General features: G+C 45.9%; 2 protein-coding genes across 2 annotated transcripts; one reads left to right on the forward strand and one right to left on the reverse strand.

Moving 5' to 3' along the window:
* Nucleotides 1-2493: 2493 nt before the first annotated feature.
* Nucleotides 2494-5094, reverse strand: LOC106593742 (phospholipase A2). The gene is made up of 4 exons (XM_014185120.2): nt 5005-5094; nt 4285-4513; nt 3049-3155; nt 2494-2743 (listed from the first exon to the last, which is right to left on the reverse strand). The coding sequence occupies exons 1-4, from the start codon at nt 5045-5047 to the stop codon at nt 2595-2597; spliced, it is 528 nt and encodes a 175-aa protein (XP_014040595.1). The 5' UTR covers nt 5048-5094; the 3' UTR covers nt 2494-2594.
* Nucleotides 5095-11151: 6057 nt separating this feature from the next.
* txndc11 (thioredoxin domain containing 11) lies at nt 11152-20522 on the forward strand. The gene is made up of 12 exons (XM_045713299.1): nt 11152-11504; nt 12396-12612; nt 13326-13423; nt 14185-14314; nt 15009-15102; nt 15471-15583; nt 16260-16463; nt 16718-17495; nt 17946-18100; nt 19110-19222; nt 19855-19935; nt 20126-20522. The coding sequence occupies exons 1-12, from the start codon at nt 11380-11382 to the stop codon at nt 20520-20522; spliced, it is 2505 nt and encodes an 834-aa protein (XP_045569255.1). The 5' UTR covers nt 11152-11379.
* The last annotated feature ends 2374 nt before the right edge of the window (nt 20523-22896 follow it).

Genomic DNA, 22896 nt, shown 5'->3' on the forward strand with positions numbered 1-22896 from the left:
TTGGAAATAAAACCTACAGGATGGTAGCTCTCCAGGAACAGGGTTGGAGATAAAACCTACAGGATGGTAGCTCTCCAGGAAAATGGTTGGAGATAAAACCTACAGGATGGTAGCTCTCCAGGAACAGGGTTGGAAATAAAACCTACAGGATGGTAGCTCTCCAGGAACAGGGTTGGAGATAAAACCTACAGGATGGTAGCTCTCCAGGAAAATGGTTGGAGATAAAACCTACAGGATGGTAGCTCTCCAGGAAAATGGTTGGAGATAAAACCTACAGGATGGTAGCTCTCCAGGAACAGGGTTGGAGATAAAACCTACAGGATGGTAGCTCTCCAGGAACAGGGTTGGAGATAAAACCTACAGGATGGTAGCTCTCCAGGAAAATGGTTGGAGATAAAACCTACAGGATGGTAGCTCTCCAGGAAAATGGTTGGAGATAAAACCTACAGGATGGTAGCTCTCCAGGAACAGGGTTGGAGATAAAACCTACAGGATGGTAGCTCTCCAGGAACAGGGTTGGAGATAAAACCTACAGGATGGTAGCTCTCCAGGAACAGGGTTGGAGATCAAACCTACAGGATGGTAGCTCTCCAGGAACAGGGTTGGAGAGCCCTGCCCTATTCACACAGCGTGTCAGAGTTGGAGTACTGATCTAGAATCAGATTCCCTCCCCGTCCATATAATCTCATTCATTATGATCTAAATGATGTTCTAGAATCAGATTCCCTCCCCGTCCATAAAATCGCATTCATTATAATCTAAATGATGATCCATAATCATATTGATTGATCTCAAAACTGATCCTAGATCAGCACTCTAACTCTGAGAACCTTAGTGAATACGGGCCCAGGTTCTTGTTAGTTTTATTCTGTCTGCGTTCCGAATGGCACCCTGTCCTATTCCCTATATAGTGCAGTGTGCACTATATTGACCAGAACGTCTGGTCAAAAGTAGTGCACTACATAGGGAATAGGGTGCCACTTCATTCTGTTTCCATGGTGATGTGGAGCTAGCTCAGCTTGTCTTGTTGGAAGGCAACACATATGCCTTTTTTATTTACAAGGAGTTACTTTAAAAAAAAAAAGAGTTACGCACTTGAGTTTCAGATGGTAATAGTAAATAATAACAATTTCTACTTCCTGCATTCAGAAAGAGTTTAAACATGGCGATATCCAACTGTTGTCATTTTCAATTTAAGGAAATCACCTGTTTGAGAGTTCGTCCCAAATGGCAACCTCTTCCCTATGTAGTGTACTACTTTTGACCAAGGCCTAGAGGGTAAGCCATAGGGCTTTGGTCAAAAATAGTGCACTACATAGGCAATAGGGTGCCATTTGGGATGAACACTAGGACAGGTGGGACTCCATTGTTTAACATAAAAGGGCTATCGCTTCATTGGTCCCTCTCATGTAACCAATGGCCTGAAGGATGTTTTATGTTTGTATGTGACAAAATGTTAAAATGTTGTTTTAAATTGTCATTTTGTTTAATTGTCCATGAATGGGTTCATTTTTTGCGGTATTCTGTCCCACCTGTCCTGCGGTTGGTTGTTTCTAATTGCGTAGATTGAATTATTAAATATCTTTCTTTTAAAAATGTTATTCTGATTTATTTTTTCATTTAGAGGAATTCCACAAGTAGTGGTCTATATAGGGGTGGCAGGTAGCCTAGTGGTTAGTGTTGGGCCAGTAACCCGAAAGGTTGCTAGATCGAATCCCCGAGCTGACAAGGTGAAAATCTGTCGTTCTGCCCCTGAACAAGGCAGTTAACCCACTGTTCCTAGGCCGTCATTGTAAATAAGAATGTGTTTAACTGACTTGCCTGGTTAAATATAAGGGATGCCATTCGGGACAAACTAAGTTGTATACTGGAGAGGTTGAACAGCGGTGGAATGTCCCTTTAAATGAAACTGGTAGTACTACTTCTGGTGCACTGATTCCCTCTGACAAGTTACCAGGGTTAGGGTGCACAAGCATTTTGCTACACCTGCAATAACATCTGCTAAATATGTGTATGTGACAAACAAAATTTGATTTGACTGTGATTCCCTCTGCTGCATTACCTGGGTTGTTCTGGTTTCTCCAAAAAATGAAGACTTAGCAAACAAATTAATAAAATGCTTTTCTTTTTTTTTGTGATGAAACTTTGTGTTTGTTCCAAAGATTTGTCCTACAGATGAAATGAGAGAATGTATTTTTCTTTTAGGCCTACAGATGAAATCACGCCATTAGATTCTAACATGCACATGCCAACAATCTGATGGCTTTGTTTTGGAGCAATGCCGTCATCTTGCTGTGGGATTCTAACACACACATGCCATTAGAATAATGTCCTTACTGTTTTCTTTGTACATTGAAAATGTCAGACTACAACCTGTTTATAGAGCTGCTGTTTGAGTCCTCAGTCATGGACTTACTGGTACACCCCCACCAGGTCTGTCATGGTGATACAATCACACTGTTAATCAGACCCATGAATCACATGGGCAGTGGGTACAGTCAAGCACTGTAGGTCTTTATTATACACACACCACTAGCCAGGACAAACCTGAGAAAACACTAGTCTCTCTCTCACACACACACACTGTAACAGCATCAGTGACGGGGACAGGTGGGCTGTTCGTATCCACACATGAAGTCAGGCCAGACAGAGTATTTAGGGATGAAGGGAGCTCTCCTCAGACACCTGGCCGCCTCCCGGTCACACCTGCACAGAATCTTGTCACACCTGTCCTTGAGAGACTCTAGAACCACCGGACAGAACAGACAGGGTGGAATTTAGAACTCTTAGAATGCAATAGGACTAAAATAGAATACAATAGAACTGTACTTTTTCACATTATCGGTGGAAAATTGCCCCTTGGCTTCAGACCTGGAAATACAGCTTGTATCCACAGTTGTTACCACAACCACAAAGTCAATATTGGCTATATCATAAATGTGCTTTTAGCTTTTCATTTAAGGTTAGGCATAATGATGAACCACTATCCCAGAGAGTGCTTAGGAGTACAGAAATACAGTGCTGCATTATGGGATGTGTAGTTCATACCGCAGTTTGACATCTTGTTCTCACAGGTCCACTGGTACTTGTCTGTCTTGGTCTGACAACCCAGATCCTCAGCCTTCCCATAGCAACAGTCATGCTTGTGACAGCACCTTGTGGACAGAAAACAACAAAATCATGTTGTTGATGGGAGTTAACTCTGGTACAATGTATAAAGCACTTTGAGAAATTATGTAAATCCAGTCTGCTATACAATCCATTATGTGAGGACAATGGCTTTGGGTTGTGTTCTCTTCAGCCTCGGACTATGTAGTAGCTCATCAACAAAGCAGAATTCAGTCCATATTTTTCCTCTTGTCTATGTAGTAGCTCATCAACAAAGCAGAATTCAGCATATTTTTCCAAGCTCAAAATCGAGGGTCTGAGAAACTAGCTGTTGGCCATGGGATAGGAGACAGCAGGGCCGGATCTAGCCTTTTGGGGGTCCTAACCCGAGATTTGGTAAACTATTAGGCAAACTATTAGAATTTTAGCAACCAGAAAATGGCTGAGCGATTTCTACATATTGCACCTTTAATGATATCTGTGAGTGTGACTAACAAAATGAATTGGGGCCCACTGGAGGTTAGGCCCCCTGGGCACGTGCCCTGAATGCCCAGCCGGTATTTGGCCATGATTCCTACAAGTTTAGATTACTGGTTAGACTAATTTACCAATCTGAAATTTGTTAGCTGACATCGGCTATTGAGTGTCTGTCAGTGACTGACAAAACAATAGAAAAACTTCTGCTGTACCACAAAATCTCAAACTGTACACCTATTCTAACTCTCAACAGGAAGTTGAGACACCGACTGAGTTCCTAAAATAAAATACAAATATATGTATTTTTTGGGTGGGGCCAAAAGCCACCACTTATGTTGCTTATGCCTGGAACCGGCCCTGGCAGACAGACACCACATTACAGGATGAAATGACTGTTTGTGGATGTTCATGTAACCGGCCCTGGCAGACAGACACCACATTACAGGATGAAATGACTGTTTGTGGATGTTCATGTAACCGGCCCTGGCAGACAGACACCACATTACAGCATGAAATTACTGTTTGTAGATATTCATGGTCTGTGGATGGATTTAGAAATCAGAGTTGGTGCCAACCGGGTTTGTGCCAAGCCACAGCTGTATTTACACCAGGGCTAAGTGCTGAGACCTAGGAGACTTTGGACCAGGGCCAACCAGTCCTTGTCCAGTAGTAGCTGTGTGTGTGTGTGATGGTACTCACCAGTCAGCCTTGTCTCGGGGCCATCCCTGGCCTCCCAGCCCGCAGTAACATCCATACATGATGTAAGCCACCGCCGACCTCCCAGTGCTGCATTTAACGACGCCCGCCAAGTCCAACAAGCCGCGCTTGTCCCGCCGCCGCCACCGCTCTGGTAACGGTGAGGTGACGGTCGGTGTTGTCGCTAACTCAGTCCCTTCATAAGATCTGGTTATCCCGTCGATAACATGCTCTAAATTTAGATTGTAATAGGTATTGTTAAATAAACGGTTGATGTATTAACTATAACCGCTGTGAGTGTGTGTATACTTGCAGAGAGACAAAACACACACAGGCTACAGTGTACAACAAACTAAATTGTTTTTGGAGAAATGTTCTCATATTGCTGTAGGATTCTAACACGCACACGTCAACTTTCCTCTGCTCTGTAGGCTGTCCTATATAGACCAGACAACAGTCTGCTGTACAATGCAGGAACACCACTGTGGGATTCACCTGTATGACAAATACATATATAAAACTGTTTTGTGTCGAAAAGGATGAAAATCCCTTTTATTGACAGCCTATAGCCTTCACCACTTTGGGCATATGTGCACCTACTCCAATTTACGCACAGCTTTTTTGCTTTTCTGAAAATAACCACGCAATACAATTTGACATCAATGCTGCTGTTTAGATACAATTGTGTAAAACTACTTTTGTGAAAGAGAACAGAACACTTACCCGATAACAGCAGCAAAGCGAAGTATAAAGCAGACATCTCCATGCAAACCACGCGCCTAGTAATGGTCTACTGTTCTAGAACGCGTCAGTTTAGGACCGCGTTTCCCAAACTAGGGGTCGCGACTCCATGTGCGGTCGCCTGATATGAAAATGGGGTTGCGGGAGCAGTGGCGACCATCATTCAGTTTTGATCCCATTTTTTGTCCTTTTTTTAATGAATGACAAATCACGTTATATGTATGGTAGCTTTGATTGGACTGATCATGTCAACATCTTACTTTCAAAATATTAGTTAGCAGTCATCATGACAGTCGACAATCTACTGGCAAATCCTTTTTAATCCTTGTCATATTAAGAGAAATAATGAAGAGAAATTATCGGCCATTGAACATAAAGATTACACAACAAGCTGGAAATAGCAAATTCAACAATGAATCGTTTGGAAGGAATCAGTGGCTAACTGCAAGCATTGCAAAGCAACCACGAACGAATGGAGTGGCAGTGTGTTTTGTTTTTCGAGTTCCCACCATAAATACAGAGAACGCCAGACTTTGATGACAAAATTTGCCCACAAAGGACCGCTGCGCCACCTTCACAAGGTGAGGCGTTGGGACAGCTTTATGTAGACCTTAACAGTTTGAGGGCACCGTTTGTCACCGTTATAGTGCAATTAAGGTATTGTTTAGTGTTGTGTAGTGGCTCTGCTGGCATGCATCCCACATTTCTTTTGTTTGCCCCACTAAGATTTACATCATGAAATCGCCACTGTGCGGGAGAATTGACAAAATCCGGAAGAAAAAAGCTATATACAGTATGTACAATAAATAGCATACAATATTGAAGAAAGAGGAGGAAGGGAAGCGCTACTGAGGTACACAAAAGTAAATGTTGGTAGACAGAAGGTGCTCTTTGGTAAAAGGGGTGAATTGGTCTTCAAAAAGAAAGGAGGACCAAGGCACTCTTCATATAATTGATTAAAATGCCTTTATTAGTATGGCATGTTCAATAGAAACAATGTTTTTAAAAATCCGACGCGTTTCGGCTGCATGGCCTTCGTACAAAGAAATAATACAATGTTCTCTTTTTAACATCTTTTCCAATTAGCCCTAATTTGAAGAGGGAGTGGTTAAAATTGATTGGACACACCTAGTAAGCAATACTATACACACTTTAAAGTGAAATACTGTAGCTATGTTATCATAAAAATTTAACTCCAAGCTAGAAGTATCAGAACACTTAGAAGGGTAGTTCTAACCTTAAATATGTCTGGGAGAAGTGTCAAGAATAAGAAAGCAATACATTCCATAGTACACTAGAACACAGCAAAACATGAACAACAAGAGTCTAAACATAGCTGAGGGCAATTGACAAAATGTCCACTAGATGACAGCAAATGGACCCATCACAACCCTACAGGAAGGGTGAGAAATCCATATCTTCATTTAAACCCAGGTATTTAGTGGCCTGTAGTTTGTAAATCCCCAAACTTTCCCTTTGGTTTAACTGTTTAAGACGGTCCCCTTTTCTAATAGAGGCCGGGATATGATCAATACCCATAGCTTGTAGGGAGGCAGGGTTGCCATGGTGTAAGGACGTGTAGTGCCTTGCCATGGGGTAGTCTTCATTGCCTACCCGTATGGCGTATTTGTGTTCCGCTAGGCGATCTTGAAGGCGTCTCTTTGTCCGTCCAACACTCCAATCTATAGATGACATGAGTGGTTTTGCAGTTAATGAAATGCTTGACGTAATACTCCATTTTGGAAGCTGTATCAACAAAATACTTTTTCTGTGCAATATTTCTGCAATGGTTGCACTGGTTACATTTAAAAGAGCCCTTGGGTTTGTGGCCAAGCCAAGTTTTTTGAGAGTCACCCGGAAGATAGCTGTGGACTAATTTGTGCTTTAGGGTAGGACATCTCTTAAAGCTTATGACTGGTGGCTCAGGAAAGACTTGGCGTAGTAGCGTATCACTTTGGATGATTCCCCAATTATTTCTAATGATTCTTTTAATGTTCTCTGCTTCAGTGCTGTATTTTGTAACAAAATACTCTCTCTGATGCTTCACGACGCACTCCCCTTCGCAACAAGTTCTCTCTGTCAAGTAATCCAGCCCTTATACCTGCATCTTTCAGGACCTGGACGCTGTAGCCCCGATTCAAGAAGCGATTCTCCAATTCAGCAGATTTGACACTATAGTCTGTTTCCTGATCGCAAATTCTGCGGACTCTTTGGAATTGGCCATATGGAATATTCTCTTTGAGCCTTTGGGGGTGAAAGCTGTCTGCCCTCAGAATGGTATTCCCATCTGTAGGCTTCCTAAAGATTGATGTGTGCAAACAACCTTTATCATTTTTACTGATGTCGAGGTCCAAAAAATGAATGTTATCCTTGCTGTACTCCATAGTTAGTTTGATGTTAGGGTTAATGCTGTTAAGGTATTGGTGGAAGGAAATAAGTTCATCTTCTGAGCCGGACCAAAAAAGGCAAACATCATCAATATAGCGTCCCCACCATATAATCCGGTCAAAGAAATGGTTATTAGAAGGATCCAAAATGAAGTCATTTTCCCATTTACCCAAGTACAAACCAGCGTAGGAAGGGCTGTAGCAAGCTCCCATGGCACATCCTTTGACCTGTTTAAAAATACGGTCCTGAAAGATAAAGATGTTATGATTAAGTCCATTCAGTCAGTGAGACAATGAATTCTGTAGGAGGCATCTCAGTCTCAAGTCGGGTACTCAAGAAATGGTCCATAGCTGCCAAACCTTGTTCATGTTCAATGGTGGTGTATAGAGACTCCACATCCATGGTGACTAAAAAGGAAGCTGTACCTATATTGTTGAATTCCTTAATTTTGTTCAACACATCTGTGGTATCTTGAAGATAGGCTGGGAGTGACGTCAGAAAACGCTTAATAAAGTAATCAATGTACTTAGATGGGTTCTGTCAGACTTTCATTACCACTAATGACTGGCCTGCCTGGGGGATATTCAAGATTTTTGTGGACTTTTGGAAGAAGGTGAAAAGAAGCCATACGCGGACTGCCATTGAAAAGAAATTCGAACTCATTGTCTGAAATGTAGCCATTCTCCTTAGCTTCTGTGAGGATCCCTTTCAATTCAATTTTTAGGTCCTCTGTAGGGTTGAAGGTAAGAGATTGGTAGAATTCATCATTGTCTAATTGACGGTAGGCTTCTGTCACATATTTGTCTTTACTCCACACTACTGTAGCGCCACCTTTGTCTGCTTTTTTAACCACAACCCGTTCATTTTTGGACAATGATTCAACTGCATCCCTCTCTGTCTTAGAAAGGTTACGTCGTGTTTGGTTGGAGTCAATTTTACCCTTAAACAGATTCTCCACATCAAAATTCACCTTCTTGGCAAATGTATTTAGTGTGGCATTCTGGACGATGGGACAAAAGGTGGACTTGGGCTTAAAAGGTGTTTTTGAGGGCACAGAAACTGCCTGACCTGAGACACTGGCGTCTGTAGTTGGAGAGATGTTTTGCTTGTACCAATGTAGATTCCTGTAGAAACTAAATAGGTCAATCTTTGTATTAAATTCATTAGTTGAGTATGTGGGGGCAAAGGACAGTCCTTTAGACAATACCCTTACGCAATTATCAGAAAGGGGTTCTCCAGAAATGTTGATCACAGCCTTGTTCTGGTCCTGCTCTGTGTGGTTGGATAGTCTTGATTTCTTCCTCCCCCTGATATCATAGCTACAGTATTTCACTTTAAAGTGTGTATAGTATTGCTTACTAGGTGTGTCCAATCAATTTTAACCACTCCCTCTTCACACTAGGGCTAATTGGAAAAGCTGTTAAAAAGAGAACATTGTATTATTTATTTGTACTCCCTGACGAAGGCCATGCAGCCGAAACGCGTCGGATTAAAAAAAAACATTGTTTCTATTGAACATGCCATACTAATAAAGGCATTTTAATCAATTATATGAAGAGTGCCTTGGTACTCCTTTCTTTTTAATTATAATATTGTATTTGTATTTCAAAATCATTGTAATGTGATCAACCTTAAAAATCCAAATGAACATTTTTCAAATCTAAAAGATCAAATTAAATCAAAGAGCGCCCTTAGATCACGCGAAAAGGCCAAAGGCCGCACTTGACCGTTGCACTTTAATCGTTCCCACAGTGAATGGCTAGGCCCACTACGCTGTGAAACCACAACACTATTGATATTTTATATTGACTTTGATATTACCGGTCGCAACTGATATGGCGAAAACAATTTGTGGCGAGGCAGAGTCACAGAAACTCACACCAATACCTTTGTTAGATAACATTACTAAACGAAGTATTTATGTTCTGACTGAACGAATCAAAAACTCCCCAGTTTATGCTGTCCAAATGGCCGTTAGCTGTGAGGACCTAGATGCCCATGCTTTTGTTCGCTATACATGTCAGGGGATGCTATTTTCGATGACATATTGTTATGTTTCACGATTCCCGAGCATGAATTGAAGAAAAACAGTTTCCATATGGGATCGAATCGTGGGCATTTGCACAGATGGTGCTACATCTATGGTGGGACAGCGGGCAGGCCTCTGCACTCTAGTTATCAGGGTGTCTCCCTCTGCCGTATGGACGCATTGTATGATACATTGAGAGCAACAGGCTTGAAAAAGGGCTGAGCACAGAACTCGGCGATGTACTGCAGCAGGTAACTTCGATTGTAAACTATGTACATCAAACCATAACCAATACCCTGCCCTCTCCCTCTGAGCATTAATGACGCGTTCAAAACAACTGTGAACTCGGAAATCTCTGACTTCAGTGCATTCAAGACAACTGAGAACTCGGAAAGAAACGAACTCCGACGGGAAAATCGTTTAACGGTCATCCAACTCGGAATTCCAACATCTTTCTAGGGCTCCGAGCTCCGACTTTTTCGACCTGAAGATCACTGACGTCATGATTTGACCTCGTATTTTTCCGAGTTCCCAGTTGTCTTGAAAGCACCATAAAACGTATGATAGGCTACCCTTTGCCAGCTCATATGTGTGAAGCTGGATTCAGTGCTATCCTCTGCATTAAAACACAATATCGATCCAGGTTGATCCTGACTTTGAGAAGCTTCGAGGCGACATGCATCAAGCACACCCATCTCATTAGTGGTGGTATACATTTATGTCAGACTAATTTGCAATTGACTGTCATAGCCCCACATTAAAGTGTGTGGTGGTGAGTTAAGAAGACAATCAGAAATATTGTTAGAATGTTTTTCAATTGACTGCCATAGCCCCAAATAAAAAACGAAACATTGGCTGTTAATTACATGTGTTTTTTAACATGGTTGTGCTCGCGAGAATTTTCAGATATCAAAATGGGGTCGTGGGCCAAAAAGGTTTGGGAACTCCTGCCATAGGCGATTAAAAAGAAATTGGTTGCCCCGGAAACTGATCTTAGGCCAGTCCCCCGACCCGTTTAAGGTTAGAATGAATGTACTTCGATTTTAGGACAGGGGTTAAGGGCAGCATCCACCCAGGAGGCGATACCTGTGATTGAATACACCTTTCTTGGTCATGGACACTTTGGCCGTGTTGGACTTGGGGTGACAGGTAGCCTAGTGGTTAGACCGTTGGGCCAGTTATCGAAAGATTGTTGGATCGAATCCCCGAGCTGACTAGGCAGTTATCCCGCTGCCTACTTAAATAAACGTTTTTTTTTTTAAATGACTGCATCAAAACCGTGATGGGGTCAATTGTGACCAACTAACTGATCTACAAATAATATTGAGTATTTATTATGCAAGATTATTTGTATTAGTCAGTCTCGCCTTTAAAGTCGGCTGCAATGCCGAACACCCAGCAAGCATTGCCGTGGAGAACGAACCCGACCTAGCGGTCTTTGACAGTAATACCACAGATATGACAGCTGCGGTTTTGCAGTTTGAGAGACAATCTGACAATAACGAAGCAATTCATAACACGAAACCTTACAAAACAACAACCCCTTACTTTTACGATGCAATACGTATCTATTCAGAACTATAAGCAATGGAGTAAATTCATACTTTAAGACACTTTTGTTCTGATTGCCTATTTGACAAATTTCACAAATTCGAACGATTCTACTTTTCAGATTTGACCGATTACTTCCCGACGCTCCCTTGACGTGAAGTAGCGTCATTGCGGAAGTAGCTAAGTCTACGTGGGGAAGGAAGGTTGGCTTGTTCGTGTTTGAACTAAACTCTGCCTAAAACACGATAAATGTGCAACATACGGAACCTACAATAACCCTACCGCGCATCGCCAAGTCTTCATACAACCTCCCCGCCCACTAGCTGAATGGCCTTGTACCGCCAGGGCGTGTAGATCCGATGGGAGGGCTAGCCGGGTAGTTCCCTGTAATGCTTCGGTGGCTGCGGCAGTCTCTTAGGCAGGTGTCTAGTCTGATGGCCCGGAGACCAGTGCTTGTCTGCGGGGCGATACTGCTGAGCGTCCTGCTACTACTGGCCGTTACATTTACCTGCAGGTAGGTATCATCATTCTGATGGTTGGTAATCTACCGGCAGGTATACGTGGTTTTCAGTGACAAACCCCCAGGCATTTCACAGGTTTGTTGTGGCCCTGAACAAGCTCACCTGATTCACAACGGCTTGATGATTCGTTGACAAGTTGAATCAGGTGTGATAACTCTAGAATAGATCAAATACATGGAACAACTGGGGGTCCCCGAGGAGAGGTAAAACCCCCTGATCTAGTTATCTGTCTAGCCAACTGCTGGTTAACGTTACAACTTCAGCCTGTGTTCCAATAGCTAACGTTATGGTTAGCCATCAGATCTGACCCGATTGATTACAACTGCACTAGGGTCGAACAGCATTCCTGTGTAGATTAACACACCACGGAGTCGGTGCGAGATATGGCTCGGAAAACGTACCTCAATCCAGGCATTAGAAATGTGTTGTACTCCTAATTGTCCTACTGCTTGTCATCAGAGACTGACTGTCTGCCAGTCGCCTGTCTCATGTCCTGCTGCTTGTCATCAGAGACTGACTGTCTGCCGTGTCGTCCTGTACTTCTAGCAGTTGTCAGAGATTCTGTCTTCAGGCTGTCAGACATACTTATGGTCCTAGGAGATTTAAATATTGTTTCTCCCGTGGCAGCCCCGAGTCCATAGCACTTATGGTCCTAGGAGATTTAAATATTTAAATTGTCATTTAGACTGAGCAGTTATGGATGGACTGACATGTTAGAATGAGGAAAGCCTAGAGAAGACTCAATGTATGTTGTTACACACAACTTATTTCAAGACGAGACAAGTGATAAGCAACTTGTATAGAAGTCCTTCCTGTCTCTTCCTAGCGTCTTTCTCTCCCTCTCTCGGACACCCACCCCCTTCCATCCCTCTTCTCCCTCCTAGCCGGGCTAAGAATGTGGTTGCGTCAGCGCGTCCCCCGGTGAGGTTCTTCTCTGCCGAGGCCCCTGTAGTGGACCTGTACCTGGGTCAGCTGGAGCAGGTAGAGAGGCTGAGGGGCGCGGCAGAGGTGTCTGTCATCTTCTTCTACGCTCCCTGGTGTGCTCACTCCATCGCCGCTCGCCACGAGGTTCAGGAGGTTGCACGGAGGCTAGTCAAACAGGTACACACACACACACACACACACACGCAGGAACACACGCACACACACGCAGGAACGCGCACATGCAGGAACACATACACACGCAAGAACACACACACGCAGGAACGTGCACACATACACGCAGGAACACACGCTCACACTCCATCGCCACTCGCCAAGAGGTCACCCGGAGGCTGGCCAGACAGGCAGGGAACTGCACATTGTGGACTGGCTTATAGTGCTGAGGGATGGTTCAGAACAGTACATTTCAGAACAGGGTTGTATTCATTAGTCACAGACCTTTGCAAAACGTTTGGCCTGTTGCAAAACCTTTTGCAATGGAAACCGTTTACTGCTCAGGAAGCAAACAGGGTGGGACCTACTTGAATTTGTTGTATAGAAACTTGTTTTCATTGCAAAATGTTTTTCATTTGGAGGACGCGGTTTCTGTTGCAAAATGTTTTGCAACAGACCAAATGCAAAATGTTTTGCAACAGACCAAATGTATTTGCAACGGTTTTCGACTAATGAATACACCCCTGGTCTATTGCACAGCTACAATATGGTGCTATATAGTCTGGGTGCCAGTCTGTTTCTACTGTAGACAGCACAACTCGATACACCTCAGAGTTACTGTATTAAATTGTGAAGCTGTTTATAAATGTGACTCCTTGTCTGTGCAGGTGGTGTGCTGTGGTCTCATTCTGTCTCTGCTGTCTGCACTGTTTGTACAGGTGCAGTTTGTGGCAGTGAACTGTTGGTGGAGCCAGGGGAAATGCAGGAAACAGAAGAGCTTCTACCAATACCCTGTCATCCACCTGTTCTACAAGAGGTAAAGGGGAGAGTCTAGATGCTCTATATCTATACCCTGTCATCCACCTGTTCTACAAGAGGTAAAGGGGAGAGTCTAGATGCTCTATATCTATACCCTGTCATCCACCTGTTCTACAAGAGGTAAAGGGGAGAGTCTAGATGCTCTATATCTATACCCTGTTCTACAAGAGGTAAAGGGGAGAGTCTAGTTGTTTTATATCTATACCCTGTCATCTATCTGTTCCACTGGAGGTAAAGGAGATAGTTTATTCATTTTGTGTCTCGAGGGAGAGTGTATTCATTTTGTGTCTTGTTTGGGTGTTACTGTCATTGTGATAATATTATGTTGTGTCCTTGATGAGGTATTATTCCCTCTCTGTCCATGTAATCTTCATTCTGATCTAAAGGCTGACTCTAAATGGGTTCTCCTACTCTGACATGCCTGGTACATAGGACCTGTTGTATCTGTCTCTCCCCTGTCTGGTTCTAAATGGGTTCTCCTACTCTGACATGCCTGGTACATAGGACCTGTTGTATCTGTCTCTCCCCTGTCTGGTTCTAAATGGGTTCTCCTACTCTGACATGCCTGGTACATAGGACCTGTTGTATCTGTCTCTCCCCTGTCTGGTTCTAAATGGGTTCTCCTACTCTGACATGCCTGGTACATAGGACCTGTTGTATCTGTCTCTCCCCTGTCTGGTTCTAAATGGGTTCTCCTACTCTGACATGCCTGGTACATAGGACCTGTTGTATCTGTCTCTCCCCTGTTTGTCTCTGGAGGTTTGGCCCTATAGAATACAAAGGTCCGTTCATGGCTTCCTATGTAGAGAGGTTCATCCTGAGAGTCATCACCCCACTGACATACCTACCATCACGAGCCACACTACAAGACTTCCTGTCTTTTCATGAGGTATGGGGGGGGGTGAGGGAGGAGGGGTTGATGCTAAAGGGAATAAGAATGAAGGTAGAGCTGAGAAACAGATCAGAGGAAATGAGTGTTATGCTTTGGGTCTTATGTTCTGTTGTTAGAGAGAAAGACAGAGTTCTATGTAACAATGAGCGACACTATCTCAAATGGAACCCGGTTCCCTTTATCGTGTGCTACAGGGCCATGGTTAACAGTAGGACACTATATAGGGAAACGGGTGCCATTTGGGAGTGGCCCGCTAGGTGTGGTGTACCTGTGGGTCAGGTGCAGTGTACGGTATGGTGGAGGGTGTTATGGTGTTGAGGAGCTGCTTAGCCAGTTTCCTGTTGAATCCTTTCTGTCGTGCCTCTGTCTCTCACAACAGAGAGCCTGGTTTGTTTTGCTAGCAGGGTTTAGCCTGTAGATATGACCTAGATAAAAGTGAGTCTTTCTGACATGGCTGACTGCTTCTACTGTTCTGTGACCTGTGATGTCACAGTACCTTTCCCATAATGCCCAGGTTGAACAGATATCCTGTTTGGAGGATTCACAGAATCAGGAGGGAATAAACAGGAAATCCAAAATCCTCTAACCAAGGTTTCTGGAAAACCTTTGAATTTTGAGGAAGTTACTGGATTTTTGCAACCCAAGTCACGTGTTTCATGTCTGTTGTCTGTTCTCCTCTCCTGCCTCCCAGCCAGGGGTAGTGGGTTATTTCCAGTTCAGCTCTTCTCCTCAGCCTCCCGGCTACATCACATACCTCTCCTCAGCTCTGCAGGCCTTGAAGAGAGGTAAGCTAACCGCTACATGCTAACTGGCTAACTCCCTAAAGCCCTGAAGAGAGGTAAGCTAAACATTAACATCCATGTTGTCCCAATACTTTACAGTTATTACATTTCTGGATTTCCTCTCCTTGATGGGAGATGGATAAATGTAAATGCTCTAATCCAGTGTCTCTTTGATAACTGCAACTTGCTGGGCTTTGCTGCTGGAGTAGAATGTCATAGCCATTGAAATAGAATGAATAGACAAGACTTGGAAGCTCTGCCCATAGCAAGGCCTGTTCTACTCATTCTAGTTCTGTGACTATAGAATTGATAAGTGGCAAACCTGCGTTAATAAAGGATGAATGAAAGTGCTTTGCTCTTCCCCGCTGCAGACTTCCGTGGTGCGGTGCGTTTCGGGGTGGTGACCAGTAGACAGGTGGCAGAGTCCATCTCTGTCAGAGATGACCAGACTGTCTACCTGCACCGACACTTCAACTCCTCATTGGTCAGTCAACACCCACACACACCCCTGTCTACCGACACTTCAACTCCTCATTGGTCAGTCAACACCCACACACACACCCCTGTCTACCGACACTTCAACTCCTCATTGGTCAGTCAACACCCACACACACACCCCTGTCTACCGACACTTCAACTCCTCATTGGTCAGTCAACACCCACACACACCCCTGTCTACCGACACTTCAACTCCTCATTGGTCAGTCAACACCCACACACACACCCCTGTCTACCGACACTTCAATTACTCACTGCTCAGTGGTGATGGGGCCCAGAGTTTCTCGCAGCATTGCATTAGTGGAAACCAAGACTGTTCTCAGGGCAGACCTGGTTGTAGATAGATATGTTCGAGTCGCGTCGGGGGACATTTGAGCTAACCCTAAACCTTTTCCTAACCTTAACCTAATTCTACTAACCTGCCACGTTAATTATCCTAATCTGCTGGGAAAAGTCACTTCTGCTAGTGACCACCAGCAGGCCGGCCCTGAGAGTAGTCTTGGTTTCCTCTAATGCGATACAGTGACTTTCTCCTGGTCGGGTCAAATGTTCAGGGATAAACTGTCATTTGTTCCTATGGAGGTTTAGCTCTTCCTTTCTGTCTCCCTGTCCCCCGTCTCCTCCCGTCCCCTCTCTCCCCCGCCTCCTCCCTCCCCCCTCAGATTTTCCCTAGTTGGGAGCGTAACTTCACCTCTGAAGGCATCTGTTCCTGGGTCTTTGAGCACCGCGAGACCGTCCTCCAATGGCTGGCGCCGACTGGCGCTAAGTCCCGCCTCCTGGAGCAGGAACTGACCAAAGGCCCTGCCCTCCTGCTCTTCTTGCCCCACAATCCCCTGGGGCCCGGCCCCGACCTGCTGCTGACGCAGGTGAGTCACCACGACAACGACGACCCTTACACAACAACCACTACTACAACTACAATAAAAAAATAATACATTTTATTACAACATTTAATATTTTGATGTGATGAAGAAAAAAACATGACTCAGGAACATCATTGTGAATTGTTCTATCTAGATGAATGTAGTTAGATGGCTGTAGATCTCTGAAGAAGAGAATTTCTAAATCTCTCCGTGTTTATAGCCACATTAATTGAACTCTTCGCCCCACCCCCTTCTAGATTGCAGACGTCGCGGTTCGCTACCATTCCTGTAGCGACTCCCCTCACCACCACCACCCCTCTGACCACTACTACTACAGTGGACCCTCCCAGCCCCTGTCCCCCCCTCTCTGCTGCCTCTCAGTGGTTCTGCCCAGGCCACACCCCCTCCCAGGCTCCACCTCCAGGGTGTGTGAGCTTTGTCTCAACCAGTCCAATCCGGGTCGCTCTCCCCACTGCACCTTCCCCTCCCAGACATCAGGTGGTGCTGCCGTGCTCCAGTCCTACCTCAGACGATGCTGCCTACCTGTTGCTGTGACGGCGACGGCAACGACGGTTGCCTGTAGTAACATCCTGAGTAGCTACAGCCCGTCGTCAGGTCGCTATAGTGCCTGTTGTAGAACTCTGGGACAGCTAGGGGTTTCCCTGCCCCCACAGCAGGGGCTAGGGCTAGACAGCGAGGGGTTAGGGACACCCCCTCCCTCACCATCCTCCTCCCAGGACTCCTCCCCGTCCTCTCAGGACCAGGAAGCAGGCGTGTTTAAAGGGCTGAGGTGTCGGACAAATAAGACGCTCAGGTTCTACATCCTGGACTCCGCCCTCCACTGGCCGCTGGCGGTGCGTCTCGGGGCGCTAGGCAACAACGAGATGGGTGGCGGTGGCCTGGGGGAGTTAGGAAGGTTGCTAGGCAACGGGACCGGTGATGGTGCACGGTCGTTTGCGACCATCGTGAACCTGAAGGATGAGGTGCACTACGTTCTGGACCACAGAGGAACCGCTACTGTTACAGAGTCTCTGGGTAAGACTGGGGAGTTACTGGGTCAACTAGCTACTGTTACAGAGTCTCTGGGTAAGACTGGGGAGTTACTGGGTCAACTAGCTACTGTTACAGAGTCTCTGGGTAAGACTGGGGAGTTACTGGGTCAACTAGCTACTGTTACAGAGTCTCTGGGTAAGACTGGGGAGTTACTGGGTCAACTAGCTACTGTTACAGAGTCACTATCTAGTTGGAAACAGACCTGGGTTTAAATGCCATTTGAAATCATTTAACATTCTGCAGCTGTGCTTGATTGAGCTTGCCTGGATTAATGGACCAATAGAAAAGTCCTGAAACAGCAAACCCCACCCATCTGGCACTCCAGGCAGGCTAAAGCAAAGTATTTGAAAGATTTCTAATAGTATTTGAACCCAGGTCTGGTCTAGGGGAAAGTAGCCAGCTTTACATATGTGTGTCTTCTTGCCCCTCCAGAGTTGTTCATCAGGAACTTTAGCACCCCCCACAGCCCACTGCAGAGACGCCTAGTGGGGAGGAGAGAGGAGGAGGAGGAGAGGCCCCAGAAGAGACCCCTCATCTCAGAGCTGACCACCTCCTCTTTCCTTAGTACTGTCATGGATCCTCACAGGGTGGGTGAGAGAGAGGAGGCAGCCAGGGAGAGGGAGAGGGAGGAGAGAGGGAGGTGAGAGGAGGAGCAGGAGAGAGAGGAGGAGCAGGAGAGAGAGGAGGAGAAAGGAGAGAGAAAAATGAGGAGAAAGGAGAGAGAAAAATGAGGAGCAGGAGGGGATAGGGGAGAGGGAGAGGAGCGAGGAGGAGCAGGAGAGAGAGGAGGAGAAAGGAGAGAGAAAAATGAGGAGCAGGGGGGGAGAGGGAGGAGCAGGGAGGGAGGAGGAGAGGGAGAGGGTGGGTGGGCCCCACCTCACACTGGTGTAACATCATAATAACTGTGGTTTGATTTGACAGACCTTTAAAGACATGTCTTAGTTCTAGCTGTTCAGTTTAGACTGGTTTCTAGAATGGACAGGGGTTATGTTCTAGCTGTTCAGTTCAGACTGGTTTCTAGAATGGACAGGGGTTATGTTCTAGCTGTTCAGTTTAGACTGGTTTCTAGAATGGACAGGGGTTATGTTCTAGCTGTTCAGTTCAGACTGGTTTCTAGAATGGACAGGGGTTATGTTCTAGCTGTTCAGTTTAGACTGGTTTCTAGAATGGACAGGGGTTATGTTCTAGCTGTTCAGTTCAGACTGGTTTCTAGAATGGACAGGGGTTATGTTCTAGCTGTTCAGTTCAGACTGGTTTCTAGAATGGACAGGGGTTATGTTCTAGCTGTTCAGTTCAGACTGGTTTCTAGAATGGACAGGGGTTATGTTCTAGCTGTTCAGTTCAGACTGGTTTCTAGAATGGACAGGGGTTATGTTCTAGCTGTTCAGTTCAGACTGGTTTCTAGAATGGACAGGGGTTATGTTCTAGCTGTTCAGTTCAGACTGGTTTCTAGAATGGACAGGGGTTATGTTCTAGCTGTTCAGTTCAGACTGGTTTCTAGAATGGACAGGGGTTATGGCTATAAAACGGCTGTGGTAAAGGCTTTTCTTCATGAATGTGATAAATGACGACTATTTGACATGTTGTGTTCTCCAGGATGTGGTGTTGTTCTACTACAGTCAGTGGTGTGGCTACTGCTCTGTTCTAAACCACGTTATCATCCAGCTGGCTAGAATGTTCCATGGAAACAGCACCGTCACCATCGCCAGGTAGGGTTGACTGACTGGCAGCTTGGGTGACTGGCTGGTTGACTGACTGGCAGCTTGGGTGACTGGCAGCTTGGGTGACTGGCAGCTTGGGTGACTGGCAGCTTGGGTGACTGGCAGCTTGGGTGACTGGCTGGTTGACTGGCTGGCTGGTTGACTGGCTGGCTGGTTGACTGGCTGGCTGGCAGGCTGGCTGGCTGGCAGGCTGGCTGGTTGACTGGCTGGCTGGTTGACTGGCTGGCTGGTTGACTGGCTGGCTGGCTGGCTGGTTGACTGGCTGGTTGACTGGCTGGCTGGTTGACTGGCTGGCTGGTTGACTGGTTGACTGGCTGGCTGGTTGACTGGCTGGTTGACTGGCTGGCTGGCTGGCTGGCTGGTTGACTGGCTGGCTGGCTGGCTGGTTGGCTGGCTGGTTGACTGGCTGGTTGACTGGCTGGCTGGTTGGCTGGCTGGTTGGCTGGCTGGTTGACTGGCTGGCTGGCAGGCTGGGTGAGTTTTCTATTTTGTGAAACAACTCGTGTTGGGTTGTTGATTTAACTTCTGTTTTATTTCGTTTTTTTTTTTACATTCCATTGATATTCAACTGTTTACAGTTAAACTTCCTGTAGTAACAGGATGTGACGTCATGTGTGTAGGGTGAACGTGGCGCGTAACGACCTGCCGTGGGAGTTCATGGTGGATCACTTCCCCTCTGTCCTCCTGTTCCCCAGACACAGGTAAGACAGAACACATACCTGTATGTACATGACCTGCTCAGACTGTTGTTGAATACACTGTTCTCTTTGTACTGAACCAGACCTGTTGGCTATGATTCACTAATATGGAAAGATATTCCACAGCCTCTCATGCCTCATTTAGTTAGACTAACTAGTCTTATGTTACTTCCTGATTCTCTTCGTCTCTTAGGAAACACCTGTCCGTCAAGTTCCCGGAGGACACGCCCATCACTCTCCCCACCCTATTACGCTTCATCCTGAAGCACTCCGACTCCGCCCACCAGCCAATGAAAGCAGACGGATCCGACCCTAACCCTCACGTTCTCCTCAAGGCGGAGTTCCGCGCTCTCCAAGGAGAAGTCCAGACATTACATCGTGCACGCCAGCGCCTCTCCAACCAACTGGCCCAGCTATGGCGAGACAACCGGCGGTTATCCTTCAACGCCGTGGCCCTGGAGACCCACAATGCACTGCTGCAGGCCCAGAATGGCGAGCTGCAGCGTGAGAGGCTGAGCCTAGTGGAGCAGCACAAGGAGAAGAGTCGTCAGGAGGAGGAGGGAGGAGAGGCGAGAGGAGACGGACGCTAGAGACTAGGAGAATACACTGCTGAGGGTCTTACTGGGAGCCCTGAGAGCCAGGGAGACGGGGAGGGGGGAGGAGGAGGAGAGCGAAGAGGAGACAGGGGACGAGAGGAGTTATATGGCCTCTTGACGGGGGAGGAGAATACACTGCTGAGGGTCTTACTGGGAGCCCTGAGAGCCAGGGAGACCGAGAGGGGGGAGGAGAGCGACGAGGAGGAGACAGTAGAGGAGTTATATGGCCTCTTGACGGAGAAGGGGGGTATGTCATGCCAAGTAATGCTGGTAGAGAGGAAACAGAGCTGATGAATCACAGCCTCTTGACACCCTCCAAGAAGAAAGAGGTACTACGGGGCCCTGACAGGTGGCGGGAGTAGAGGAGGAGGGAGACCAATCACAGCCTCATAATGCTCTCCTAGTGGAAGGAGGGAACAGCAGCTTTAGAACCATGTACCATAGGATGTCCTTGGGGACCAGACAGAGAGAGGGGGGGGGGGAGGGAGACGGGAAGGGAAAGAAAGGAGATGATACTACAGAGAGTGCAGAGGAACAAAATAGCTGTAAAATGTGTTGTTGATGACGTCTCTAAGCTCCGGACTTAGAATGTGTGGAACACTCTAGAATGTCCAATCATAATGCGAACTCTAGAATCCATAAGGGCTAGTGGTCTGGGAGAAGGTTCTACCCAGTGAGGTCAGAGAGAAGCGACCAGGCCCCGTCGCAGAGGGACACAAATACATGTCAAATGGGCAGTCGCTGACATGGAACTAAAAGAAATGGAATAAGCCCAATGGGCCGATGAACACTAGAAATATGTCCCAAATGGCACCCTATTCCCTATGTAGTGCTAGTCTAGCTAATAGGGTTCCATTTGGGGCATAACCCCAGGTGAGTTTAGTAGTGAGTAGCTGTCTTCTGAAGCCTTCTCCTTGGTTTTTGGTCGTTTTTTATTTTCCAGGGAGCACCAAGTGATTCTCCATAGAGAATGTGTCTTTTTTTTGTTTCTTTTGTTAAATTCATCTATTTTTACAAGAATCGCTAGAAATACGTCTTTCTATGTAACGTTAATTCAGGTATAAAGAAGATGCAGCTGTTTTACATGTGAAATATTGCACAGATTTGTACTAATTAAAATGTTTTAATTTAATCAACCGCGTTGTGAACTATTCGTTTTCTTACGACTCTCACAGTTAGAATGGAGATGCATTGGCCTTCACCCGACGGCCAATAGGATTGCTGGTTGCATCTCGACAGCCAATAGGATTGCTGGTTGCATCTCATCTGACATTGGTTGAGCACCTTCTTACTTCGCTCCAACCTTCTTCAGTATGTAAATGATTTTACTGCATATTGTCTGCTTAAAGAATCCCTTGTATCTGAGTAGAACCTTGTCAATATGGACAGTAGAGGGCGCCACATGTCTAAAATCAGTTTGCCAGTGACACTACATACATGCATACGTACATACGTACAATCATTGGCGCATAAAATATGCTGAGGAAGGATACTGTTTCATTAGATGATTGGGCACATGACTTCCTGAGAGGTGGCCAGATTCTAATGACCTGGCGCGTGTGTGTGTGTGTGTGTGTGTTGGGTGGGCCTGAGCGTTATCAGCGTAACCTAGTCCTGCACCCTGAGAACACGTGCTCCTCATTTCAGCTCATCTCAGAGAAGACGGCCTGGTTTCAGTTCTTCACTCCGTTAGCTATTCTCTCTCGTCATCTGTAACACTGAGATAAACATCCAACGGTTCACTGCTCCCCTTTTCAGCCCGTTGTTCAATCAAAGTGGAAAAACGACAAAATAAGGAATAGGCTGCTGTTTGTCCCCTTCAACTCCATCCATACTGAAGCAGTAACTATTCCAATGATGCATGGACACTACGGGCTGATCCACACATACCTGGCTGATTGTGAGGTGTGGTGATTCTCAGCTGGTGGGTGGTGGATGGGACAGACATACCTGGCTGATTGTGAGGTATGGTGATTCTCAGCTGGTGGGTGGTGGATGGGACAGACATACCTGGCTGATTGTGAGGTGGAATGATTCTAAGCTGGTGGGTGGTGGTAGGGACAGACATACCTGGCTGATTGTGAGGTGGAATGATTCTAAGCTGGTGGGTGGTGGTAGGGACAGACATACCTGGCTGATTGTGAGGTGGGATGATTCTCAGCTGGTGGATGGGACAGACAGGCTGCGTCTGAAATGGCATCCTAAGGGACCTGGTCTATAGTAGTGGACTATAGAGGGAATAGGGTGCATTAAGGCTGTGGTCTATAGTAGTGGACTATAGAGGGAATAGGGTGCCATAAGGCTCTGGTCTATAGTAGTGGACTATAGAGGGAATAGGGTGCCATAAGGCTCTGGTCTAAAGTAGTGG

Source organism: Salmo salar, chromosome ssa02 (assembly GCF_905237065.1).
Source record: "Salmo salar chromosome ssa02, Ssal_v3.1, whole genome shotgun sequence".
Lineage (NCBI taxonomy): Eukaryota > Metazoa > Chordata > Actinopteri > Salmoniformes > Salmonidae > Salmo > Salmo salar.